The sequence below is a fragment of the Rhinoraja longicauda genome, chromosome 30 (genome assembly GCF_053455715.1).
Source record: "Rhinoraja longicauda isolate Sanriku21f chromosome 30, sRhiLon1.1, whole genome shotgun sequence".
NCBI lineage: Eukaryota > Metazoa > Chordata > Chondrichthyes > Rajiformes > Arhynchobatidae > Rhinoraja > Rhinoraja longicauda.
Window position 1 is genome coordinate 26,781,140 of NC_135982.1, and position 25,621 is coordinate 26,806,760.

General features: G+C 52.7%; 1 protein-coding gene across 1 annotated transcript in view; it reads left to right on the forward strand.

The window, feature by feature from the left end:
* The window catches only part of epha2b (eph receptor A2 b), a 54,431-nt gene extending 30,959 nt beyond the window's left edge, over positions 1–23,472 (forward strand). Inside the window, exons 7-17 of the mRNA XM_078425574.1 lie at positions 4,269–4,431; positions 4,913–5,000; positions 5,999–6,057; positions 6,540–6,665; positions 7,509–7,691; positions 9,563–9,624; positions 10,522–10,731; positions 11,945–12,094; positions 13,324–13,517; positions 17,587–17,742; positions 22,604–23,472. Of these exons, the coding sequence (XP_078281700.1) occupies positions 4,269–4,431; positions 4,913–5,000; positions 5,999–6,057; positions 6,540–6,665; positions 7,509–7,691; positions 9,563–9,624; positions 10,522–10,731; positions 11,945–12,094; positions 13,324–13,517; positions 17,587–17,742; positions 22,604–22,712 (1,500 nt within the window). The 3' untranslated portion in view covers positions 22,713–23,472. The remainder of the gene's footprint in view (positions 1–4,268; positions 4,432–4,912; positions 5,001–5,998; positions 6,058–6,539; positions 6,666–7,508; positions 7,692–9,562; positions 9,625–10,521; positions 10,732–11,944; positions 12,095–13,323; positions 13,518–17,586; positions 17,743–22,603) is intronic.
* The last annotated feature ends 2,149 nt before the right edge of the window (positions 23,473–25,621 follow it).

A 25,621-nucleotide genomic window follows, 5' to 3' on the forward strand; every position in this document is an offset into this window, starting at 1 on the left:
TTGATTTAGTCTTGGCGGGAGGGAGGAGGGAGTGGGGGTGAGGGGGGAGGGGGGAGGGGAGGGGGAGAGGGAATGGGGGGGGAGAGGGAATGGGGGGGAGGGGGTCATTTTCAGTGAGAGACGCGTCCTTCAGGTTCGGTGTCGATTTTCAGTAACCTTACTTCAGATTTCGAAACCTGCCAAGGTCTTCTTGCGTTTGTTTAAAAGCTGACTGGGAAGAATGTCACGCCGGGAGCCGCATGTGAAATAGATGCGAAACCCGTTTGCAATTCAACGGAGCGTACAGTTTGGGCAAGGGTGTTTGGACTTTGGACAGCTGCAAGGCACTGTTGCCTTTAATAAGTGTGACATCCTGTTACACAGATACTGTTACACGCTTCTGAGGACCAGGCTCACTAATCACCCCCTTGAAACGAGTCAGAAACGCCCCGATTAATTCCCTGGAGGTGCTACGTGTGAACTGACAAACGGTCGGCACACATTAGTGGGACTTCAGTCCGCGGGGGAATCACAAGAGACCCTAGATGCTGGAATCCGGAGCAACGGAAACAAAGCTGCCAGGAACCCAGCTAGGTTATTCCGTCGCAGACAGACGCAAAGTGCTGGAGTAACTCAGCGGGTCAGGCAGCATCTTTAGTTTAGTTTGAAGGTAGACACACAATGCTGGAGTAACTCAGCGGGACAGGCAGCATCTCAGGAGAGAAGGAATGGGTGACGTTTCGGGTCCACACCCTTCTTCAGAGAGTTTAGTTTAGAGACACAGCGTGGAAACAGGCCCTTCGGCCCACCGAGTCCGCGCCGCCCAGCGATCCCCGCGCACTAACGCTATTCTATACACACCAGGGACAATTAAAATTTTTGCTGAGGCCAATTAACTTACAAACCCGCACGTCTTTGGAGTGTGGGAGGAAAGTGACGATATCGGAGAAAACCCACGCAGGTCACAGGGAGAACGTACAAACTCCGTTCAGACAGCGCCCGTAGTCGGGATCGAACCCGGGTCTCTGACGCTGTGAGGCACCAACTCTACGCTGCGCCACCGTGCCGCCCACAGTTCTGAATAAAATCTCTGAAGGAAAACGCTGAGTTTTGATGTAGTAATTATGCACATGGGTGTGTTTAATGGTCAGGTAGTCTAGAAACGTTCACGATTCAAACACACCTTCCACATGCCAAATAGGCCCTTCGGCCCGCCTTGCCCATGCCAACCCCATTGGCATACTGGGCTAGTCCCATTTGCCTGCATATGTCCCATCTCCCTCTAAACCCTTCTGATCCATATATCAGTCAAATATCACGGTGGTGCAGCGGTAGAGTTGCTGCCTCACAGCGCCAGAGAGTCGAGTTCGATCCTGACCATGGGTGCGGTCTGTACGGATGGTAAAACTGGCCCTGGCGTGCGCAGGGGTCGTGTTAGCGTGCGGGGTGGCCGCCGGTCGACGGGCCGAAGGGGCCTGTTTCCGCGCTGTGTCTCTAAACGAAAACCAAACAGTCCAAATGTCATAAAAGGGCAGAGTGGGTTAAAGTGGCCAGTCCATCTGGAGCCCATCGCTGACGTCACCTTAAACGGGGAGAGAAAACCGAACCAATTAAAAGCAGACACCGACCGAGAGCTGGAGTAACTCTGCAGGTCAGTCAGTTTCTCCAGGGGGCACGGAGAGGGGCCGCATCAGGTCGTGACCCTGCTTCACACTGCCCACATCTGCATCAGGTCGTGACCCTGCTTCACACTGCCCACATCTGCATCTGAATACCAATGCAAAACCTTAGATTTGCCCACGACCGCCAGCCTCATATTTCTTCAACATTTAGTTTAACTTAATTTAGTTTAACTTAGTTTATGTTAGCCATTTAGCTTAGCTTAGCTTGGTTTAGTTTAGTTTAGTTTAGCTTAGTTTGTTTGCCGTGTGTACCGACCGAGGCGCAGTGATGATCTTTTGTCGAGCGCTAACTAGCTAAAGACAATAGACAAGAGAATCAGGAGTGTTTTGTTGTCATGTGTCCCAGTTGGAACAGTGATATTCCTGCTTGCAGCAGCACAACAGAATGTGTACGTCTAGTCCTCTGTGTACGTGATTACAACCCAGCCCACCACAGTGTACAGATGCAGGGTAGAGGGAATAACGTGAACAATGTTTAGTGCAAGATAAAGCATAGTGAAAGGGTCTCGACCCGAAACGTCACCCATTCCTTCTCTCCCGAGATGCTGCCTGACCCGCTGAGTTACTCCGGCATTTTGTGTCTACCTTCGATTTAAACCAGCAGTTTTTTTTTCCTGTAGTAAAGTCCAATTGTGATATTGTGTGCTGCATTTTCCAGGGCTGCATTTGTCACCTCTTGAGAATGCAGCGAAACATTAAAATGCTTCTAGTTTAGCATTGTGTGGTTTTGAAGTGCAGATCTATTGTTCCATCGGTGCATTACAGACGCCCTGACTTAGCATTCATGGATTCCTTCTGCCCAACCCACAGTGCATTGGCAGGTTCACACGTGAATGAGACCCTTGTGGGCCAGATAGCTCTTGATAGGACATGACCCATTCACCGCTTCATTAGTGCCTCTCAATCACCCAGAAACCTCATTGCCGCGCTGGACAAGAGAATTCACAAAAGGATAAAGCCCAATCCCTCTCGCTTGACATTCCCCTGACAGCAGCTGGCCCTGAGGAAGCTGGGGTCAGCCGTCTAGTTCAGTTCAGTTCAGTTTAGTTTCGAGACACGCAGGTCTCAGGCACTGCAAGACATCGACTTTAGTTTAGTTTAGTTTAGTTTAGAGATACAGCGCGGAAACAGGCCCTTCGGCCCACCGGGTCCGCGCCGACCAGCGATCCCCGCACACTGACACTATCCTACACACACACCAGGGACAATTTATTTTACATTTGCACCGCCAATTGACCTACATACCCGCACGTCTTTGGAGTGCGGGAGGAAACTGAAGATCTCGGAGAAAACCCACGCAGGTCACGGGGAGAACGTGCAAACTCCGTACAGACGGCGCCCGTAGTCAGGATCGAACCCGGGTCTCCGACGCTGCATTCGCTGTCAGGCAGCAACTCTACCGCTGCGCCACCGCGCCGCCCACTGTCTCAAAGGCCCGACAGAAAAGGCAGGCTAGGACTTTATTCCTTGGAGTGCAGGAGGATGAGGGGGTGATCTTGCAGAGGTGTATAAGATCATGAGGGAAATATACGGGGTAGATGCACGTTCATAAGTGATAGGAGCAGAATTAGGCCATTCGGCCCATCAAGTCCACTCCGCCATTCAATCATGGCTGATCTATCTCTCCCTCCTAACCCCATTCTCCTGCCTTCTCCCCATAACCCCTGACACCCGCACTGATCAAGAATCTACGTATCCATCTCTGCCTTAAAAATATCCACTGACTTGGCCTCCACAGACTTCAGTGGCAATGAATCCCACAGATTCACCACCCTCTGACTAAAGAAATTCCTCCTCATCTCCTTCCTGAAGGAACATCCTTTAATTCTGAGGCTGTGCCCTCTGGTCCTGGACTCTCCCACTGGTGGAACCATCCTGTCCACACCCACTCTGTGCTCTAGCCTGTAATGCTTCCGCAAGTAAGAACTTCATTGTTCCATCTTTGGTAAACATGGCAAGTAAACAACACTCCTGACTCCTGTTGGGACGAAGCTGTTCTTGAACTCGGTCGTCCCGGATTTCAGGCGTCCGCACCTAGTTCCAATCAGTGGGAGAGCAGTGTAGGGGGTAGGGAGGAACTGCAAACGCTGGTTTATACTGAAGAAGGGACTCGATCCGAAACGTCACCCATCCCTTCTCTCCAGAGATGCTGCCTGACCCGCTGAGTTACTCCAGCTTTTTGTGTGTATGAAATGAAGGTGCGGTCAGGGTAGGGTTGCCAACTGTCCCGTATTAGTCCCGGACAGCACTGTAGGCCCGGACGCTGTGGGCCCGGACGCTGTGGGCCCGGACGCTGTAGGCCCGGACACTGTAGGCCCGGACAGTGTAGGCTTGGACAGTGTAGGCCCAGAGGCCCGGGCGCTGCCTAACAGAGGTTGCATAGCAACCCGCCTCCTGGCACGGGCGGCCGCCATTGGTGGAGCGGGAGCACGTGGCCGCTGGCTGGGTGAGGTCACGTGGGGCGCGGGGCGGTGACGTCACCTTTTGTCCCTTATTTGGGAGTGAGGAAGTTGGCAGCCCTAGGTCAGGGCGAGTGTGGGTCTTTGATTATATGGGCTACACCTTTGAGCTGCTGTTTAATGTGCCCTCTTGTCTTCCTGTCCGCAGGTGGATCAGCAGACCTACACCGTGCTGCAGTCCAACAGCAACTCGGTCATAGTGTCTGACCTCCTCCCTGGGACGGTGTACGTGTTCAGCGTGCAGGCCCTGACTCCAGACGGCCCCGGCTTCTACAGCGAGACTCACGAGTTCCTCACCCTGGCTGAGAAAGGTGACGCCACGCTTCAGATCTCCCGTCTGCTTCTAGTTTTAGTTCAGAGATACAGCGCGGAAACAGGCCCTTCGGCCCACCGAGTCCGCGCCGACCAGCGATCCCCGCGCACTAACACTATCCCACACACACACGGGACAATTTACAATCTTCACCAACGCCCATTAACCTACAAACCTGCACGTCTTTGGAGTGCGGGAGGGAACCGGAGAAATCCCACGCAGGTCACGGGGAGAACGTACAAACTCCGTGCGGACAGCGCCCGTAGTCAGGATGGTACCCGGGTCTCCGGCGCCGTGAGGCAGCAACTCTACCGCTGCGCTGCGCTGCACTGCCGCCCTGCCTTAAACGTTCCAGAAGCTTCACCAGAAATGAAATAACGGCCATGGGAATCATGACGAATCTCCACACGTGACGTCAATCTGAAATACATTTGCAGTGCGCAACAATGTAAATAATCATCCTCGCTTTCTTCCAGCAGAAACTAATTGGGTGACAATTGCCGTGGGCTTGGCTGTCGGTGGAGTTGTAGTGGTGCTGCTGATTGTCTTCATCTGTGTCAGGCGAAGGTGAGTTATCAACCCGGTAATGGCAAATCAGTCTGTGTAGGAAGGAACTGCAGGTGCTGGTTTAAAGCGAAGACAGACACAAAATGCTGGAGTAACTCAGCGGGACAGGCAGCATCTCTGGAGAGATGGAATGGGTGACGTTTCGGGTCGAGACGTGTTGATCAGCGCGGGTGTCAGGGGTTATGGGGAGAAGGCAGGAGAATGGGGTTAGGAGGGAGAGGTAGATCAGCCATGATTGAATGGCGGAGTAGACATGATGGGCCGAATGGCCTGATTCTGCTCCAATCACTTATGAGACCCTCCTTCAGACTGGCAATCAGTAAAGTAAAAAGTGCTGGCGTAACCCAGTGGGTCAGGCAGCATCTCTGGACGACATGGACAGGTGACGTTTCACAGAGTGCTGACGTAACCCAGTGGGTCAGGCAGCATCTCTGGACGACATGGACAGGTGACGTTTCGGGTCGGGACCCTTCTTCAGCCAATTAAGCTGCAAACCCGCACGCGGTCCGGGCATGGGGGGAACCGGCGAGAACGAAGGGGGGCCAGGGATGAAACGTGTTAAAAATGGTTTGTGTTAAAATGGGATACTTGTAACTGTCGCCGCCCTTTAGGTGGTGACCGTTTGCATACCTTGGGCGTGTCACAGGTGACAATAAAGTATTCATTCATTCACTCATTCGAGATGTGGGAGGAAACCGGAGCGCCCGGAGGAAACCCCACACAGTCACAGGGAGAACCGGCATCGGGCGCTGCCTGTGCGCAGTTTGTACGTTCTCTCCCCGTGACCCGCGTGGGTTTTCTCCGGGCACTCCGGTTTCCTCCCACACTCCAGAGACGTGCGGGTGTGCAGGTTAATCGGCTTTGGTAATATTGTAAATTGTCCCTGGTGTGCGTCGGGTAGTTCTAGGGCGATCGCCAGTCGGTGAGGACTCGGTGGGCCAGAGAGAGAGGCCTTTTTCCCTAAATTAAACTAAACTAAACATGTGGTTTGTTTTAAGGAGACGCAGTTCACGGGCACGCCAGGGACCCGAGGATATTTATTTCACCAAACTCCCTGGTAAGTCTCATTTCGTTAAAGGTCCTCTCTTCGGGAAATAAAGTCGGACTGCAGGGGGTAGGAATGGGGCAAGGTGGGAGCGTTCTTTGTTAATTAGCTGGGTAATCTATTCCAGTTTCCCAATTCATTTCAAAATGGTGGTGAATCTGTGGGATCCTTTGCCACAGAAGGCTGTGGAGGCCAAGTCAATGGGTATTTCTAAGGCAGAGATAGATAGATTCTTGATTAGTGCGGGTGTCAGGGGTTATGGGGAGAAGGCAGGAGAATGGAGTTAGGAGGGAGAGATATATCGGCCATGATTGAATGGCGGAAAAGACTTGATGGGCCAAATGGCCTAATTCTGCTCCGATCACGTGACCTTATAGTACAAATTTTCAGCTCTAAAGTGCAGTTGAGCTCCCATTTGCGACTGTTCTTGTTTGCATTTCACTTGCTTGTGTACAAGGTCGGCGTAAGATACAATATTATTCTCCTGTCGACAGACCAGTTGAAACCTTTGAAGACCTACGTTGATCCACACACGTACGAAGACCCGAACCAGGCTGTCCTGAAGTTTGCCGACGAGATCGTTCCATCCGCAATCACCAAACAGAAGGTGATTGGAGCCGGTACGTAAACCTTTGGCTGAAGAACCTGAAAAGTTACCTATCCGTGTCCCCCACAGATAGGGTCGCCAACTGTCCCGTCCGTATTAGGCGGGACATCCCGTATTTTGGGCTAAATTGGTTTGTCAGCCCTTGCCCCGTATTAGGCCGGAGGACGCTGTAGGCCTGGACACTGTAGGCCCGGGAGACACTGTAGGCCCGGGAGACACTGTAGGCCCGGGAGACACTGTAGGCCCGGGAGACACTGTGGGCCCGGGAGACACTGTGGGCCTGGGAGACACTGTGGGCCCGGGAGACACTGTAGGCCTGGACACTGTAGGCCCGGGAGACACTGTAGGCCCGGGAGACACTGTAGGCCTGGGAGACACTGTAGGCCCGGACACTGTAGGCCCGGGAGACACTGTAGGCCCGGGAGACACTGTAGGCCCGGACACTGTAGGCCCGGGAGACACTGTAGGGCTGGGAGACACTGTAGGCCCGGGAGACACTGCAGGCCCGGGAGACACTGTAGGCCTGGACACTGTAGGCCCGGGAGGCACTGTAGGCCCGGACAGTGTAGGTCCCGACACTCTAGGTTTCTGACATTTTAGCTCCGGACAGTGTAGGCCCGGACAGTGTAGGCCCGGAGGCCCGGGTGCCTCCTAACGGAGGTTGCGTAGCAACCCACCTCCCGGCTCGGGCGGCCGCCATTGGTGGAGCGGGAGCACGTGGCCGCTGGCTGGGTGAGGGCGCGGGGCGGTGACGTCACCCTTTGTCCCGTATTTGGGAGTGACGATGTTGGCAACCCCTAGCTGTACTGGCTGATTTATTTCTTGATCAATCAATGCTCTTCTACCTTTTTTCCAGGTGAATTTGGCGAGGTGTATAAAGGGACTTTGAAGAAAGGAAGGAAGGAGATTAGCGTGGCCATTAAAATACTGAAAGTTGGCTACACGGAGTGCCAAAGGATTGACTACCTGAGCGAAGCCAGCATCATGGGACAGTTCAGCCACCACAATGTCATCCACCTGGAAGGGGTTGTCACCAAATGTGAGTAACTGAGTCACAAACCCAACAGAGCTCTCTGCTGGTGGACTCAACAAGCTGGGGCAACTCAGCGGGTCAGGCAGCATCTCTGGACAATAGACAATAGACAATAGACAATAGGTGCAGGAGTAGGCCATTCAGCCCTTCGAGCCAGCACCGCCATTCAATGCGATCATGGCTGATCACTATCAATCAGTACCCCGTTCCTGCCTTCTCCCCATACCCCCTCACTCCGCTATCCTTAAGAGCTCTATCCAGCTCTCTCTTGAAAGCATCCAACGAACTGGCCTCCACTGCCTTCTGAGGCAGAGAATTCCACACCTTCACCACCCTCTGACTGAAAAAGTTCTTCCTCATCTCCGTTCTAAATGGCCTACCCCTTATTCTCAAACTGTGGCCCCTTGTTCTGGACTCCCCCAACATTGGGAACATGTTATCTGCCTCTAATGTGTAGAGAAGGAATGGGTGATGTTTTGGGCCCAGACCCTTCTTCAGCCTGAAGAACTGACTGACTGTCTGAAGAAGGGTCTCGACCCCAAACGTCGCCCATTCCTTCCCTCCAGAGATGCTGCCTGACCCGCTGAGCCACTCCAGCATTTTGTGTCTATCTCCGGTGCAGTTTCTTCCTGCACCACGATCTGCCGCTGGGTGCACCGGTTAGGTTGGGGTTTATTATTGTCACGTACACGGAGGTACAGTGAAAAGCTTCGTTTTGCATCAGGTCGATTTAGCGGTAGAGCTGCTGCCTCACGGCACCAGAGACCCGGGTTCCATCCTCACCACGGGCGCTGTCTGTACGGAGTTTGTACGTTCTCCCCGTGACCTGCGTGGGTTTACTCACATATTGTGAATTATATTATCTGTTCTATACACGCACACACACACACACACACATATATATATACACGCGCACACACACACACACATATATACACGCGCACACACACACACACATATATATACACACGCACATATATATATACATGCACACACACACATATATATATATATATATATATACATACACACACACACACACACACACACACATATATACACACGCACATATATATATACATGCACACACACACACACATATATATATATATATATACATACACACACACACACACACACACATATATATATACACACGCACATATATATACACACACACATACACACACACATACACACACACGCATACACACACACACACACACACACACACCCACACACACACACACACACATATATATATATATATACACACACACATATATATATATACACACACACATGCACACACACATATATACACATATGCACACACACGTACACACACACATGCAGGCATACACATACACACACACGCACACATACACAAATTTACACATATATATACACACACACACATGTGTGTGTGTGTACATATATATAACACACATATATATATACACTAACACACACACATACACATACACACGTGTGTATATATATATATATATACATATAACACACACACACACACAGATACATACACACACACACACACACACACACACACACACACACAGATACACGCTCACGCGTACACACATACACAAATGAACCTAGGTCAAGTGCATTAGCTGGAGTGAAGGGTCAGATCCAGAGTGCAGAATTTTGTTCTCAGCATGGTAGAGGCACGAGCCCCATGTGTGCACTGGGGTGAGGGTGGATCAGACCGCGGCCTGGCCTGGCGTGTGGCAGGACCGTTCAGGGGGGTGTACGTGGAGCGGGACAAGCTGTTGCTGAGTCTGTTTGGGGCCGTTGCCACATTGAATGATCACCTCTCTGCTGAGACCCCTCTCACATGCTCCTCTCCCCCACAGACAAGCCCCTGATGATCATCACGGAATACATGGAGAACGGAGCCCTGGACGCCTATCTCCGCGTAAGTCCCTGGCAGCATCGCTGCGTGAAGCCTTTTACAACAACGTTTACCAATAAAATATCATTTTGAGCAACTGTGCGACGCGATACGATAGAAATTAATTTATCCCGGGAGGGAAATTAATCTGCCAACAGCCATACATGAAACATGAACTTAACGAGATACATGAAACATGAACTTAAAGTGAGGAGTGGAAAGGATTGGGGATGTGCAGAGATTGGGGGTGGGTGGGGGGGGAGGGTGGGGGGTCAGTCTCAGTCGAGCCCGCGTCAGAAGGGGGAGGGGTCGTACAGTTTGATAGCCACAGGGAAGAAGTCTAGAGAATTGGCCTCCGCTGCCCTCTGAGGCAGAGAATTCCACAGATTTACAACTCTCTGACTGAAAAAGTTTTTCCTCATCTCCGTTCTAAATGGCCTACCCCCTTATTCTTAAACTGCGGCCCCTGGTTCTGGACTCCCCCAACATTGGGAACATGTTTCCTGCCTCTAACGTGTCCAACGTGTTTAGGTTGGAGATACAGCATGGAAACGGGCCCTTCGGAATGAGGATGAGGAAAAACTTTTTCAGTCAGAGAGTTGTGAATCTGTGGAATTCACTGCCTCAGAAGGCAGTGAGGGCCAAGTCTCTGAATGCATTCAAGAGAGAGCTAGACAGAGCTCTTAAGAATAGCGGAGTCAGGGGGTATGGGGAGAAGGCAGGAACGGGGCACTGATTGAGAATGATCAGCCATGATGATCACATTAATGGCGGTGCGTACAGGCTCGAAGGGCCGATTGGCCTCCTCCTGCACCTGTTGTCTATTGTACGGTATCTCTACACGACAAGTGTAAACAAACGCACAGGTTAACGTTTGTTGTCACCTTTGTCCTCCACCCCCCTCCTCCCCCTCCTCTGCAGAGCAACGATGGCGAATTCTCCTCCCTGCAACTGGTGGGGATGTTGAGAGGGATCTCTTCGGGAATGAAGTACCTAGCCGACATGAACTACGTGCACCGGGACTTGGCGGCACGGAACATTCTGGTCAACAGCCAGCTGGTGTGCAAGGTGTCCGACTTCGGGCTCTCCCGGGTGCTGGAAGACGACACAGAGGGCACCTATACCACCAGCGTGAGTGGAGCATGCTGGGCCGGTGGTGGGGGTAGGGGTTGCCAACTTCCTCGCTCCCAAATACGGGACAAAATGGTGGCATCACCCCCCCCCCCCCCCGCGTGACCTCACCCAGCCAGCGGCCACGTGCTCCCGCTTCCGCCATTGGTGGAGCGGGAGCGTTTGGCCGCTGGCTGGGTGAGGTCACGTGGGGGCGCGATGAAGTCACCATTTTGTCCCTTCTTGAGGAAGTTGCCAAGCCCTAGGCGTGGGAGGGGGAGTGGGAGGGGGAGGGGGAGGGGGAGGGGGGGGAGTTGGCGAGACACCGCGCAGTCGTGTCATCGGGACATTCCTCTCGTGCTCGGTGGAGCCATGGGATCGGGGGCCGCTGAGGCAACTGTGACCTGATGCAAATTAGTTTAACGAGGTGCGGCGGTCAGAGTTGCTGCCTCACAGCGAATGCAGCGCCGGAGACCCGGGTTCGATCCCGACTACGGGTGCTGTCCGAGCGGAGATTTCCCCCGTGACCTGCGTGGGTTTTCTCTGGGCGCTCCGGGTTTCGTCCCACACTCCAAAGACATAGAAACAGAGAAACATAGAAAATAGGTGCAGGAATAGGCCATTCGGCCCTTCGAGCCTGTACGCACCGCCATTCAATATGATCATGGCTGATCATCCAACTCAGTATCCCGTACCTGCCTTCTCTCCATACCCCCTGATCCCTTTAGCCACAAGGGCCACATCTAACTCCCTCTTAAATATAGCCAATGAACTGGCCTCAACTACCTTCTGTGGCAGAGAATTCCACAGATTCACCAAAAAACTTTCTCATCTCAGTCCTAAAAGACTTCCCCCTTATCCTTAAACTGTGACCCCTTGTTCTGGACTTCCCCAACATCGGGAACAATTTTCCTGCATCTAGCCTGTCCAACCCACTTAAGAATTTTGTAATTTTCTATAAGATCCCCCCTCAATCTTCTAAATTCCATCGAGAGTCCAGCGAAAAAATTCCATCGAAAGACGTAATTGGCTCGGTGTAAATGTAAAACAATTTGTCCCGAGAGTGGAGCGTGGGATAGTTTTGTGCGCGGAGATCGCCGGTCGGCGCGGACTCGGTGGGCCGAAGGGGCGTGTTTCCGGGCTGTGTCTCTAAGCTGACACTGCGCTCCGTGACGCTCGGTTTCTGACGCTGCGCTCCGTGACGCTCGGTTTCTGACGCTGCGCTCACTTGCAGGGCGGGAAGATCCCGATCCGCTGGACGGCGCCGGAAGCGATCGCCTATCGGAAGTTCACCTCGGCCAGCGACGTGTGGAGTTTCGGCATCGTCATGTGGGAGGTCCTGTCCTACGGAGAGCGGCCCTACTGGGAGATGTCCAACCATGAGGTGGGTACGAGGCTCGCACACGTGTCCCGACGGCACCCAGACTCCCCCAGAATCCCACCCGTGTCCACGTTCACGACGATGCCCAGACTCTCGCCCGTGTCCACGTGTCCTGATGATGCCCAGACTCTCCCCGAATCCCACCCGTGTCCACGATCACAGCCTGAGAGGGGCAGAACTAGGCCGGGCCACCAACGGAATCCCACGACGGAAAGCAAAGAGCAGACGTCACTTAGCCGAGCCGGGCGCCCCATGTCCCGTTTCTTCCAGAAGCCACGGTTACCCAGACTCTCGCCAATCATAACCCACGTGCAGAAGAGGCCAGTCCGGGCGTCTGACCTTGGAGTTGTTCCGAGCTCCTGTGGCTGGGCCTCCTCGTCAGGCTGCTGGCGAGTCGCCAACGGTGACGGGCTGTACGCAAAACCGTCGTGGGCGTGAAGGCGCCACGAGGCCGTTCCGCCCATCAAGTCTACTCCGCCATTCAATCGTGGCTGATCCATTTCTCCCTCTTGGAGGTCACACAGAATCGTGCAGGAGGTGAACAGTGGGACTAGCGGGGTGACCAGGATGGGGGAGGGGATGGAGAGAGAGGGAATGCAACTAGGGTCGCCAACCGTCCTGTATTTGCCGGGACATCCCGTATTTTGGGCTAAGTTGGTTTGTCCCGTACGGGACCACCCTTGTCCCACTGTATGCCCGGACAGTGTAGGCCCGGACACTGTAGGCCCGGACACTGTAGGCCCGGACACTGTGGGCCCGGACACTGTAGGCCCGGACACTGTAGGCCCGGACACTGTAGGCCCGGACAGTGTAGGCCAGAACAGTGTAGGTCCGGACACTGTAGGCCCGGATACTGTAGGCCCGGACAGTGTAGGCCAGAACAGTGTAGGCCCGGTGGCCCGGGCGCCGCCTAATGGAGGTTGCATAGCAACCCGTCTCCCGGCCGCCATTGGTGGAGCGGGAGCACATGGCCGCTGGTTGGGTGAGGTCACGTGGGGCGCGGGGCGGTGACGTCACCCTTTGTCCCTTACTTGGGAGTGAGGAGGTTGGCAAACCTAGATACAGTGGTTACTTGAAGTTGTGAGCTGTCCAAGCGAATCATGAGGTGGTGTTCCTCCAATTTGCGTTGTGGCCTCACTCTGACAGTGGCCTCACTCCAGGATGGGGAGGTCAGTGTGGTGGACGGGAGCCGGCCGATCACCCTCAACCCCCCCGATCTACTTGTGTTGCAGGTGATGAAGTCGATAAACGAAGGTTTCCGTCTGCCGGCGCCGATGGAATGCCCCTCGGCCATCTACCAGCTGATGATGCAGTGCTGGCAGCAGGAGAGGGCCAAGAGGCCCAAGTTTGGAGACGTGGTCAACATCCTGGACAAGCTGATACGCAGCCCTGATTCCCTGAAGAGCATCGCCGACTTTGACCCACGGTAGGGCCGGAGAGAAGGCTAGCGTCACCCGCGGCAAACCCTAACGCTAACCTGGGCGACACGATACGACACCGCATGACACCACGGCACGACATCACGCCACACGATAATCTCAATTCCCTCTGTTAACGACACGGTGTGTTCAGTTCTGGGCACCATGTTATTGGAAAGTTATGTCAAGCTTGAAAGGGTTCCGAGAAGTTTTATGAGGACGTTTAGTTTAGAGGTACAGCGCGGAAACAGGCCATATCGGCCCACCGGGTCCGCGCCGACCAGCGATCCCCGCACACTAACACTATCCTACACACACTAGAGACAATTTTACACATGCACCGAGCCAATTAACCTACAAACCTGCACGTCTTTGGAGTGTGGGAGGAAACCGGAGATCTCGGAGAAAACCCACGCGTGTCACGGGGAGAACGTGCAAACTCCGTGCAGACAGCACCCGTAGTCGGGATGGAACCCGGGTCTCCGGTGCTGTGAGGCAGCAGCTCTACCCGCTGCGCCACCGTGCCGAGAAGTGGTGAATGCAAATGCCGACACCTCACGTGCCGGCCCCACTAACCCTGATCCTGGCCGCCCTGTTAGTTTGGTATTCATGCACCTCTGATGTCAGGCTGCTCCTGGGAGTGAGGTCAGGGAATTTAAACAAAAATATTGTTTAAACTAAACACAAAACACCATATTTTCTGCTCCCTGTTTACCACTGCCAAGAAAGTGCAAAGTCTTGGAGACCTCTGGGCGTGGGTGGGGGGGGCACTGGTCGAAGGTGGCGCAGCGGGTAGAACTGCTGCCTCACAGCGCCAGAGACCCGGGTTCCATCCCGACTACGGGTGCTGTGCGCACGGAGTTTGCACGTTCTCTCCGTGACTGCGTGGGCTTTCTCCATCCGGGTGCTCCGGTTCCCTCCAACACTGCGGAAACGCACAAGTTTGTGGATTAAATGGCTTGGGTAAAAAGAATGGTAAACCGTCTCTCCTGTAGAGTGTGGGATAGTGCGGGGATCGCTGGTCGGAGCGGGCCGAATGGCCCTTCGGCCCACCAAATCTGCGCTGAACAGTGACCGCCCCGCCCCGTACACTAGCACGATCTGTCCTGCACACAATGGGGTCAATTTTACAATCTTACCAAAGCCAATTGTCCTGCAAAGTCTTTGGAGCGTGGGAGGAAACCGGAGCACCCGGAGGTAAAACCCACGCGGGGGAGAGCGTGCAAACTCCGGGATTGAAGTCGGCGCTGTGAGGCGGCAACTCTGCCGGCTCGATAGCCGCCATTTTCCCTCGGAGTTGCCGAACCGGCAGAACCAGTGGTTGGTAATTGCGGCTGCTGTAACAAGACCTCTCTGCTGGCCAGCGTCCAACTCTGCTCGCTCACGGCCAGTCCCAGACGTGCACATTCCAATCCGCCAGGTGCAGAAACAATGGAGAGCCCACAAAATCCTCTCAGTGTGAAGGCCGCGGGGCAGTGTGATCTCCCCACACTGTCGGGGCACGCCTGACTGTACGGGAGAGAAAATAATTAAGGTTTAATCTTTACAGTGGATGAGCAAGTGAGGTTGGGCAGATCCGTTTTATCGCTGTCTGCTGGAAGCCGCAAGTCTCCATGCTCTGATTTTTTTAACCCCTCGCTGCCCACAGAGGGCGGCGCGGCGGGTGGAGCTGCTGCCTCACTGCGCCAGAGACCCGGGTTCCATCCCGACCACGGGCGCTGTCTGTGCGGCGTTTGTACATTCTCCCCGTGACCCGCGCGGGTTTTCTCCGAGATCTTCGGTTTCCTCCCACACACTCCAAAGACGTGCAGGTTTGTAGGTTAATCGGCTTGGGTTCGTATACATGGTATGACAAAAGACAATAGGTGCAGGAGGAGGCCATTCGGCCCTTCGATTTATGAGTGTAAATTGTCGCTAATGTGTGTAGACTTGTGTTAGTGTGCGGGGATCGCTGGTCGGCGCGGACCCGGTGGGCCGAAGGGCCTGTTTACGCGCTGTATCTCTAAACTAAACTAACGAGAGGCAGATTTTTGCAGCTGTAAGAGGCCTCAGGTCACAATCTGCTTGTCAGACACAGGGGGACTGATGTAAAACAGATTGCAGTATGCACTGCCAGCAATGGGCCAGTTGTAGCATCTGTTTTAAAATCAGACAATGTCAATTAGTCTTGGAAAGGGATGACAAGTTGTGGGAACAGGGGGAATCAAACAGACTGATTGCTTCAATAATGGCGGCACAGTGGCTTAGCGGGTAGAGCCGTTGCCTCTAGGGGTTGCCAACTTTCTCACTCCCAAATAAGGGACAAAAGGTGACGTCACCGCCCCGCGCCCCACGTGACCTCACCCAGCCAGCGGCCACGTGCAACACTCCACCAATGGCGGCCGCCCGTGCTGGGAGGCAGGTTGCAATGCAACCTCCATTAGGCAGCCCCCGGGCCTACACTGTCCGGGCCGACAGTGGCCCCCGGGCCTACAGCGCCCTCCCAGCCTAATATGGGACAAAGGCGGTCCCGTACGGGACAAACCAATTTAGCCCAATAGACAGGATGTCCCAGCTGATGCGGGACAGTTGGCAACCCTAACTGCCTCACGGCGCCAGAGCCCCCAGTTCGATCCCAGCCTCGGGTGCTGCCTGTGTAGAGTTTCATAAGTGATCGGAGCCGAATTAGGCCATTCGGCCCGTCAACTCTACTTGCACGTTCTCCCTGCGACAGGGTGGGTTTCCTCCGGGTGCTCCGGTTTCCCCCCACATCCCGAAGACGTGCGGCTTTGTTGGTCATTGGGGCCTCTGTAACTTGCCCCTCGGTGTGTAGGCCGGGGGTCGGCGTGACAGTGGGGACAGCGTAGAATCCCTGTGAACGGGCGATCGATGGTCGGCGTGGACTCGGTGGGCCGAAGGGCCCTGGTTTCCATTCTGTACATTTCAATCAACTCTTCCAATCAATCAATGCTTGTGGCATTTGAGGGGGGGGGGGGGGGGGGTGGCTTAAAATGGGTGCAGAAGGAAGCTTGTGTTGAAAATTTAACAATTTCCTTAATTATATTTTATAATTAACTGGTGAGCACTAACACCTCTGGGCCTGAGAGCAAATGGGTGCGGTGGGAATTGATGGGCGTGGATTTTTTACGTTGTGTGAAATTAGTGACCTTTGGTTTAGTTTAGTTTAGTGACACAGTGTGGAAAGAGGCCCTTCAGCTAGGGGTTGCCAACTTCCTCACTCCCAAATACGGGACAAAGGGTGACGTCACCCAGCCAGCGCCCCACGTGACCCTCACCCAGCCAGCGGCCACGCGCTCCCGCTCCACCAATAGCGGCCGCCCGGGCTTCTCGTTTTCACCCTGGAAACAGCTAACAATGGCCTGTTTCCTTTATCATCATCGTTACTTCTTTGCATGTCCTTCATTCATTGTTCTTTGCCTCTCCACATCACCGTCTATATCTCTCGTTTCGCTTATCCCCTAATCAGTCTGAAGAAGGGTCTCGACCCGAAACGTCACCCATTCCTTCTCTCCAGAGACGCTGCCTGACCCGCTGAGTTACTCCAGCAATTTGTGTCTGCCTTCATGGAATCCCCTGCTGCAGTGTGTAGAGAGTAAAGGTGCCGTCAGCGTTTGGTTACACGAAGGCCCAGGAAGGGTGGCTTTGCAGAGAGCGGTGGGCAATACCCAGTCCATCGCCGGTATTGACCAGCCATGATTGAATGGCGGAATCGACTCGATGGGCCGAATGGCCTAATTCTACGGTAGTCACAAAATGCTGGAGTAACTCAGCGGGTCAGGCAGCATCTAGGGAGAGAAGGAATGGGTGGCGTTTCGGGTTGAGACCCTTGTTCAGACCGATGTCAGGGGACAAAGATAGAATGTAGTCAGAGACAGGAAGACTGGTGGGGGAACTGGGAAGGGGGAGGGGATGGAGAGAGAGGGAAAGCAGGGATTCTCTGAAGTTGGAGAAGTCAATGTTCATAATGCAATAAGTCAATGGCCTACTTCTACTCCTGGTCCTTGTGGCCTTCTGTTGGTGCATGTGACCATAAATTCACCTCAATTAACCTGGGACAATCTCTGTGCCTCCCTGCAGCGTGTCCATCCGCCTGCCCAGCACCAGTGGGAGCGACGGCATGATCTTCCGGACCGTCACGGAGTGGTTGGAATCCATAAAGATGGGGCAGTACCTGGAGAACTTCCTGGCAGCAGGCTACAGCACCATGGAGCACATCGTACAGCTCACCGCAGAGTAAGTGGACCACTTGACCAGCGCTCTCTCACCACTCCGCTCGTCACTGGCACCGACCGGACGTGAGGAATTGGTCCTGGCCACTGTGGTTGGCTTCTCCACAAATGGGATAATACCCAGTAACAGTCAATAATATTACTGGGTATTACTGTATTCAATAATATTACTGGATATTACCCAGTAACAGTCAATAATATTACTGGGTATTACTGTATTCAATAATATTACTGGATATTACCCAGTAACAGTCAATAATATTACTGGGTATTACTGTATTCAATAATATTACTGGATATTACCCAGTAACAGTCAATAATATTACTGGGTATTATTGTATTCAATAATATTACTGAGTATTACTGTATTCAATAATATTACTGGGTATTACTGTATTCAATAATATTACTGGGTATTACTGTATTCAATAATATTACTGGGTATTACTGTATTCAATAGTATTACTGGATAATACCCAGTTGGTTTTCCAGAGGGATAATTCCCCTTTTGAATATTACTGGGATAACCCCCGTGACTATCAGCCTGAAGAAGGGTCTTGACTCCGAAACATCGCCCATTCCTTCTCTCCAGAGATGCTGCGTGACCCGCTGAGTTACTCCAGCATTGTGTGTGTCTGTCAGGAAGTGAATCGAGAACCAGAGGAGATCCCGTAGGTTGAAGATGAAAGGGGAAATAGGAACCTGAAGGGTAATCCTTTCTACACAAAGGGTGGTGGGTGTATGGAACGAGCTGCCAACGGAGATAGTTGAGGCAGGGACTATCGCAACGTTCAAGAAACAGTTAGACAGTACATGGATAGGACAGGTTGAGAGGGATATGGGCCACAGGTGGGCCTAATGTAGATGGTCGGTGTGGGCAAGTTGGGCTGAAGGGCCTCACTTCTACTCACCTATCAGTCCGGAGAAGGGTCTCGACCCGAAACATCGCCCATTCCTTCTCTTCAGAGATGCTGCCTGACCCGCTGAGTTACTCCAGCTTTCTGTGTATATCCTAGGTACATGGATAGGATAGGTTTGGAGGGATATGGGCCAATCGCAGGCAGGTGGGACTAGTGTAGATGGGGCATGTTGGTCGGTGTGGGCAGGTGGGACTAGTGTAGATGGGGCATGTTGGTCGGTGTGGGCAGGTGGGACTAGTGTAGATGGGGCATGTTGGTCGGTGTGGGCAGGCGGGACTAGTGTAGATGGGTCATGTTGGTCGGTGTGGGCAGGAGGGACTAGTGTAGATGGGTCATGTTGGTCGGTGTGGGCAAGTTGGGCCGAAGGGCCTGTTTCCCCACTGTGTCACTCTAATGTCCAATGTACCGTTCAAAGCTGCTAAACCCTTCATGACACTTCATTCATCAGTTCACAGAGTCTGTAGAACGGAAGAGGATGTTTAAATGGAATAAAGTCTCAAGTTGCTGGGCAAATGCCTGTTTTCCTGAGGAATTTCACACAGATATGCAGACACTGCAAGGAAGTGCCATTAAGTGTCTCCACTACACTAGAGTTGACCACACAGAGCTGTCAATGGCTGAATCAACACTTCAGGCCCACTGCATCTAATCAACACCACCATGCTGATTCGATGTAATGGTGCAAGGAATTCCACCGAGGTGGCGTTTTACACTCAAAGAGACAAAATGTTCTCTTGAAACACAGCATCCATGGGCGGAATGGACAGACAACGTGTGTTGGGTCAGGACTAGGGTTGACAACTGTCCCATATTAGCCGGGACATCCCATGTTTTGGGCTAAATTGGTTTGTCCCGTACAGGATCGTCCTTTTCCCGTATTAGGCCCGGGGGGTGCTGTAGGCCTGGACACTGTACGCCCGGACACTGTAGGCCTGGGGGGCGCGGTAGGCCCGGACACTGTAGGCCCGGGGGGCGCTGTAGGCCCCGACACTGTAGGCCCAGGGGGCGCTGTAGGCCCGGACACTGTAGGCCCGGAGGTCCGGGTGCCGCCCCACGGAGGTTGCATAGCAACCCCTCCCGGCCCGGGCGGCCGCCATTGGTGGAGCGGGAGCACGTGGCCGCTGGCTGGGTGAGGTCACGTGGGGCGCCTTGCCCCGTATTTGGGAGTGAGGACGTTGGAAACCGTCTCGTCGCCACACCAGTGATTCAGCCTGTAATAACAGCAGCAGGCAGGCAGGCAGGCAGACAGATAATGGGGCTTTGGGAGTGACCAGACGACTGGGGTAATCAAAAAATGTGAGTGCGTACATATTTAACGGAAGATTAAAGATAGGAAAGAAAACAATTTATGGGAGGATGTCGCCAGCAAGAAAGGGAGTCAGAAGATTCACAGCCCAGGTGTTCTTATATTTAAAAAATGATATTTATTCATGGAATTTGCGATGATCCAATAGAGAGCACTCACCTTTCTTCACTGACTGTGTTGAACGTAGTACATACCTTTAATAATACTCACATTCGGCCAACGTGGAATTAATATTTTCACCCAGAGAGTTGTGAATTTGTGGAATTCTCTGCCACAGAGGGCAGTGGAGGCCGATTCAATGGATGAATTTAAAAGAGAGTTAGACAGAGCTCTAGGGGCTAGTGGAATCAAGGGATATTGGGGAGAAGGCAGGCACGGGTTACTGATTGTGGACGGTCGGCCATGATCACAATGAATGGCGGTGCGTACAGGCTCGAAGGGCTGAATGGCCTCCTCCTGCACCTATTGTCTATTCCCCAACATTATATCAACACTAAGTTTGAGAGATTATAATGCAAGACCCTTCTCGGAGAAGCAGCAGATTCTTGATTTGCAGCATCTGAAGTTCATTTTTGTTAACTTAATTGCCAACAAGCCCTTAGTTTAGTTTAGAGACACAGCGCAGAAACAGGCCCTTCGGCCCACCGAGGCCGTGTCGACCAGCGATCCCCGCATATTAACACAATCCTCCCACACACACGAGGGACCATTTATAATTTTACCTACAAACCTGCACGTCTTTGGAGTGTGGGAAGAAACCGAAGCATCCGGGGAAAACCCACGCGGGTCACGGGGAGATCGTACAAACACTGTACAGGCAACACCCGTAGTCGGGATCAAACCCGGGTCTCTGGCGCTCTGAGGCAGCAACTCTACCGCTGCGCCAATGTGCCGCCCTTCTTGATTAGTGCGGGTGTCAGGGGTTATGGGGAGAAGGCAGGAGAATGGGGGTTGAGAGGGGAGGGTAGATCAGCCGTGATTGAATGGAGGAGTAGACACGATGGGCCGAATGGCCTCGTTCTGCTCCTAGAACGTATGGACTTATGGCCTGGCCTTTCCCAGAGTCCATGGCATGGGAACCGTTTCGTTTGTCGGTAAAATGAGCCAAACACAAACTCCGGCTTCCTCCCACACTCCAAAGACGTATGAGTTTGTGGGTTCATTGGCTTTGCTAAAATTGTAAAATGGTCCCTAGTGTGTAGGATATCTCTAAAGTATCTCTTAAAGCCTAAAAATAAACTGTGGAGGTTTCAAGCAAATCATGTAAACACTGAAGGAATTTGTATTAACTTGAAGGAGCGATGGACAGAGGGGTGAAGCAGCCTGGGATTGCTCGACAGGCCAGAGCAGACTGCAGTCTCTCCACAGGATATATAAATGTCAGCTTCTTATCCCCATGGAAACAAGGTCAAGACCCATGTGTTTCTTTGTGCTGCCGCGTGACGTGGGCTTTGACAACTCTTCCTTATTTGGAAGAATAGAGTTGTGGGAAGGAAGGCCACCTGTATATTCCCAGGAACAGCCCACGTTGATCTTAGAGAGGTGTAGAGTGCAAAACCATCAGAGGAACAGTTTGTGCAGATGCACAAAATGCCGGAGTAACTCAGCGGGTCAGGCAAGCGGGTCTGGAGAGAAGGAATAGGTGACGTTTCGGGTCGAGACCCTCCTTCAGACCCCCATCTTTGCTGGTCGGCGCAGGTTCGGTGGGCCGAAGGGCCTGTTTCCACGCTGTATCTTTAATCTAGACTTGGCATAACAAGAGCTTCTCTGCACGTTCTCCCCGTGACCTGCGTGGGTTTCCCCCCCCCTGATATCTCCGGTTTCCTCCCACACTCCAAAGACGTGCAGGTTTGTCGGTGAATTGGCTTGGTGTAAGTGTAAATTGTTCCCAGCGTGTGTTGGATGGTGTTAGTGTGCGGGGGGGGGATCGCTGGTCGGCCTGGACTCGGCGGGCCGAAGGGCCTGTTTCCACGCTGTATCTCTAAACAACTCCTCCCCCTTCTGTCGTGGGCTAGACTGAGACTGACTGCCCCAACCCATCCCCAATCTTTGCACATCCCCAATCATTTCCACTTGTCACTTTACTTTCATGTTTCATGTGGGGTTTTTTATGCATAAGAAGGAACTGCAGACAAGGGTCCCGACCCGAAACATCCCCCATTCCTTCTCTAGAGAGATGATGCCTGTCCCGCTGAGTTACTCCAGCTTTTTGTGTCTATCTTTATGCGTTTTTATGACTGTTGGCAGATCAATTCCCCTCCTGGGATAAATAAAGTTCTATTATCTCGTATCGTAAACTAAACTGACGCTAACCAAACTGAAGGGAGACACAAAAAGCTGGAGTAACTCAGCAGGACAGGCATCATCTCTGGAGAGAAGGAATGGGCGACGTTTCGGGTCGAGACCCTCCTTGAGTCTGAAGAAGGGGTCTCGACCTAAACTAAACGGAGTCTGAAGAAGGGTCTCGACCCGAAACGTCACCCATTCCTTCTCTCCGGAGATGCTGCCTGACCCGCTGAGTTACTCCGGCATTTTGTGTCTACTAACCTCGATTTTAACCGGCACCTGCAGTTTTTGTTTCCCTACACGATCCAAACTGAACCAGGCCAGACTAACTGATGTGTACCCTCTCTTCTCAGTGACGTGACTGTGGTTGGCGTACGGTTGCCGGGGCATCAGAAGCGGATTGCTTTCAGCATTCTGGGACTGCAGGAGCAGGCGAACAGCATGGGGGTGTACACGGTGTGAAGTGGGACCCCCCTCTGCACTCGGGGAGCGGCCCACCCTGGCTCTCCGCGGACCTGCATTACTTGAATGGATCGACAGACCTGCACTCGTGTGTCTGGCACTGAAGAACGACTCGATTATTGAACTCTGGAGGGGAGAGGGGAGGGAGATCAAGCAGCCAGCCCTCCCTCTTTCCCAACCTTCGGTTCCCACTGGCGGTGGTCCATTGTGTGGCTGGACAACAAGGAAGGAAAGCCTTTCACAACCCTCCACCCCAAGTGGCTGTGTCTTAGGGTTGCCAACTGTCCCGTATTAGCCGGGACATCCTGTATTTTGAACTGAATTAGTTTGTCCCGTACGGGACCGCCCTTGCCCCGTATTAGGTCCGGACGCTGTAGGCCTGGATGCTGTAGGCCTGGACGCTGTAGGCCCGGGAACCGTTGTGGGCCCGGATACTGTAGGCCCCGACATTGTAGGCCCGGGGGCCGCTGTAGGCTCGGACACTGTAGGCCTGGGGGCTGCTGTAGGCCCGGACACTAGGCCCGGGGGCCGCCTAATGGAGGTTGCCTACCAACCCGCCTCCCGGCCCGGACGACCACCATTGGTGGAGCGGGAGCACGTGGCCGCTGGCTGGGTGAGGTCACATGGGGTGCGGGGCCTTTTGTCCTGTATTTGGGAGTGAGAACATTGGCAACCCTACTGTCTCTGTAAGTGCATGTGTGTGGCTGGCAGATTGGAATCCATCCAGCATTCATATCCAGTGGTGCATTGATATTTTGACCTCCCCCTTTAACAACGTTCAGGGGAGAAGAGGGGAGGGGGGGGGGGGGGGTGGTGTGAGTGGAAGTAACGCAGTGGTAGATGTCTAGTCCCATCTTCAAAGTTTCTATTTTATATTAAAGTTGAGACTCACGGGGCAACGAGGACTTTTAAAGCTCGCTTTAGTTTGGTTTAGTTTAGAGACACAGCGTGTAAACAGGCCCTTCGGCCCACCGAGTCCGCGCCGACCAGCAATCCCCGCACACGAGCACTATCCTACACACACAAGGGACTATTTACAATTTTACCAATGCCAATTATCCTACAAACCTGCACGTCTTTGAAGCGTGGGAGGAAACCGGAGCACCCGGAGAAAACCCACGTAGGTAGAAAGGATGGTGCTAGCATATGGAGATCGCTGGTCGGCGTGGACTTGGTGGGCCGAAGGGCCTGTTTCCAGGCTGCATCTCTAAACTAAACTAAAAACTTGTTGGCAATTAAGTTCATACAAATGAACTTGAGATGCTGGTTTGAACTTGAGATGCTCTGTATCTCTACACTAAACTAAAGAAGGGTCTCGACCAGAAACGAAGATAGACACAAAAAGGCTGGAGTAACTCAGCGGGACAGGCAGCATCTCTGGACAGAAGGAATGGGTGACGTTTCGGGTGGAAGTGTCACCTATCCATTCTCTCCAGAGATGCTGCCTGTCCCGCTGAATTACTCCAGCATTTTGTGTCTATCTGTGGTGTAAACCTGCATCTGCAGTTCCTTTTTGTCAAATGAATTGCCAACGACTTCTCCGGCTTCCAAATTAAGGTGCTTGTGGGTCTTCAGTAATTCTGGCTACCTCAGTCCACACCACTCACGCAATGAGCGGTGATCTAACTCTGTTCATTTCAGTGCTCCCAGCACAGACGCTCCCGAAACTCACTGTCTGGTTTCTGCATCTTGCAAACAGTCCCATTGGCACAAAGGTAGGCAACAAACGGCTGGAGTAACTCAGCGGGTCAGGTGGCATCTCTGGAGAGAAGGAATGGGTGACGTTACGGGTCGAGTTCCTCCTTCAGCCTGAAGATGGGTCTCGACCCGAAACGTCACCCATTCCTTCTCTCCAGAGATGCTGCCTGACCCGCCGAGTTACTCCAGCACTTTGTGTCTGCCTTCGATTTAAACCAGCACCTGCAGTGTTTTTGTTCCTACCCATTTACACAAATCTCTCACCCGGAGAGTGTCGTACACCTCCACGTGAGACTCACGGGGCAACGAGGAGTTTTAACGCTCGCTTTAGTTTGGTTTAGCTTAGAGAGACAGCACGTAAACAGGCCCTTCGGCCCACCGAGTCCGCGCCGACCAGCGATTCCCGCACACTAGCATTATCCTACACACACTAGGGACAATTTACAATTTTACCAATTATCCTACAAACCTGCACGTCTTTGAAGCGTGGGAGGAAACCGGAGCACCCGGAGAAAACCCACGTGGGTAGAAAGGGTGGTGCTAGCATATGGAGATCGCTGGAGTGTCGTACCCCTCCATGTGATCCGTACACCACAACGTTTCTGTTCCCCCTTTGCAAAGCGGGGTGGGATTTTGCACACAGCGTCACGCGGGGCAGGGAGAGGGGTGAAACTCAACAAGCAAGGGCACGTAGATCTTTCTTTGTCCCTTCCCCCCCCACCCCACCCCCCCCCCACCTCCCCCCCCCCCACCCCCCCCCCCCCCACCTCCCCTCCCAAAAACAAAATCGAGTTATTTTATTAATGAAAAAACAAATAAATTTGCACAGGCGAAATTTTTATTTCCTGATGTTTAAGATTCTGACAGATATATATATATATATTTTGTAAAATCTCTTCAGAAATAGTTTGGTAGAAACCTTTGCTTTTTTACGAAAAAATGGAAGAAAAAAATGTTAACTTAAACTGTATTTATTCTGTGCTCCCTTGCCTGACCTGTTCTTATTTATTTAACTTAGAGTTAATGTCATTGCCTCGGGCTGTACGTTTGTGATCTTGTGCCTTTCATTTTGCTTGTATTTTAGAACTTTTTGATTTATTTATTCAGGCCAAAGTGATCAGAGTAATTCAACATGCTCTTGGTTCCTTTTGTAATAAAAGTCGGTGTTCTGGTATTGAGTTTTGTCTGTGACTTCTCCTTTTGTTTTGGTT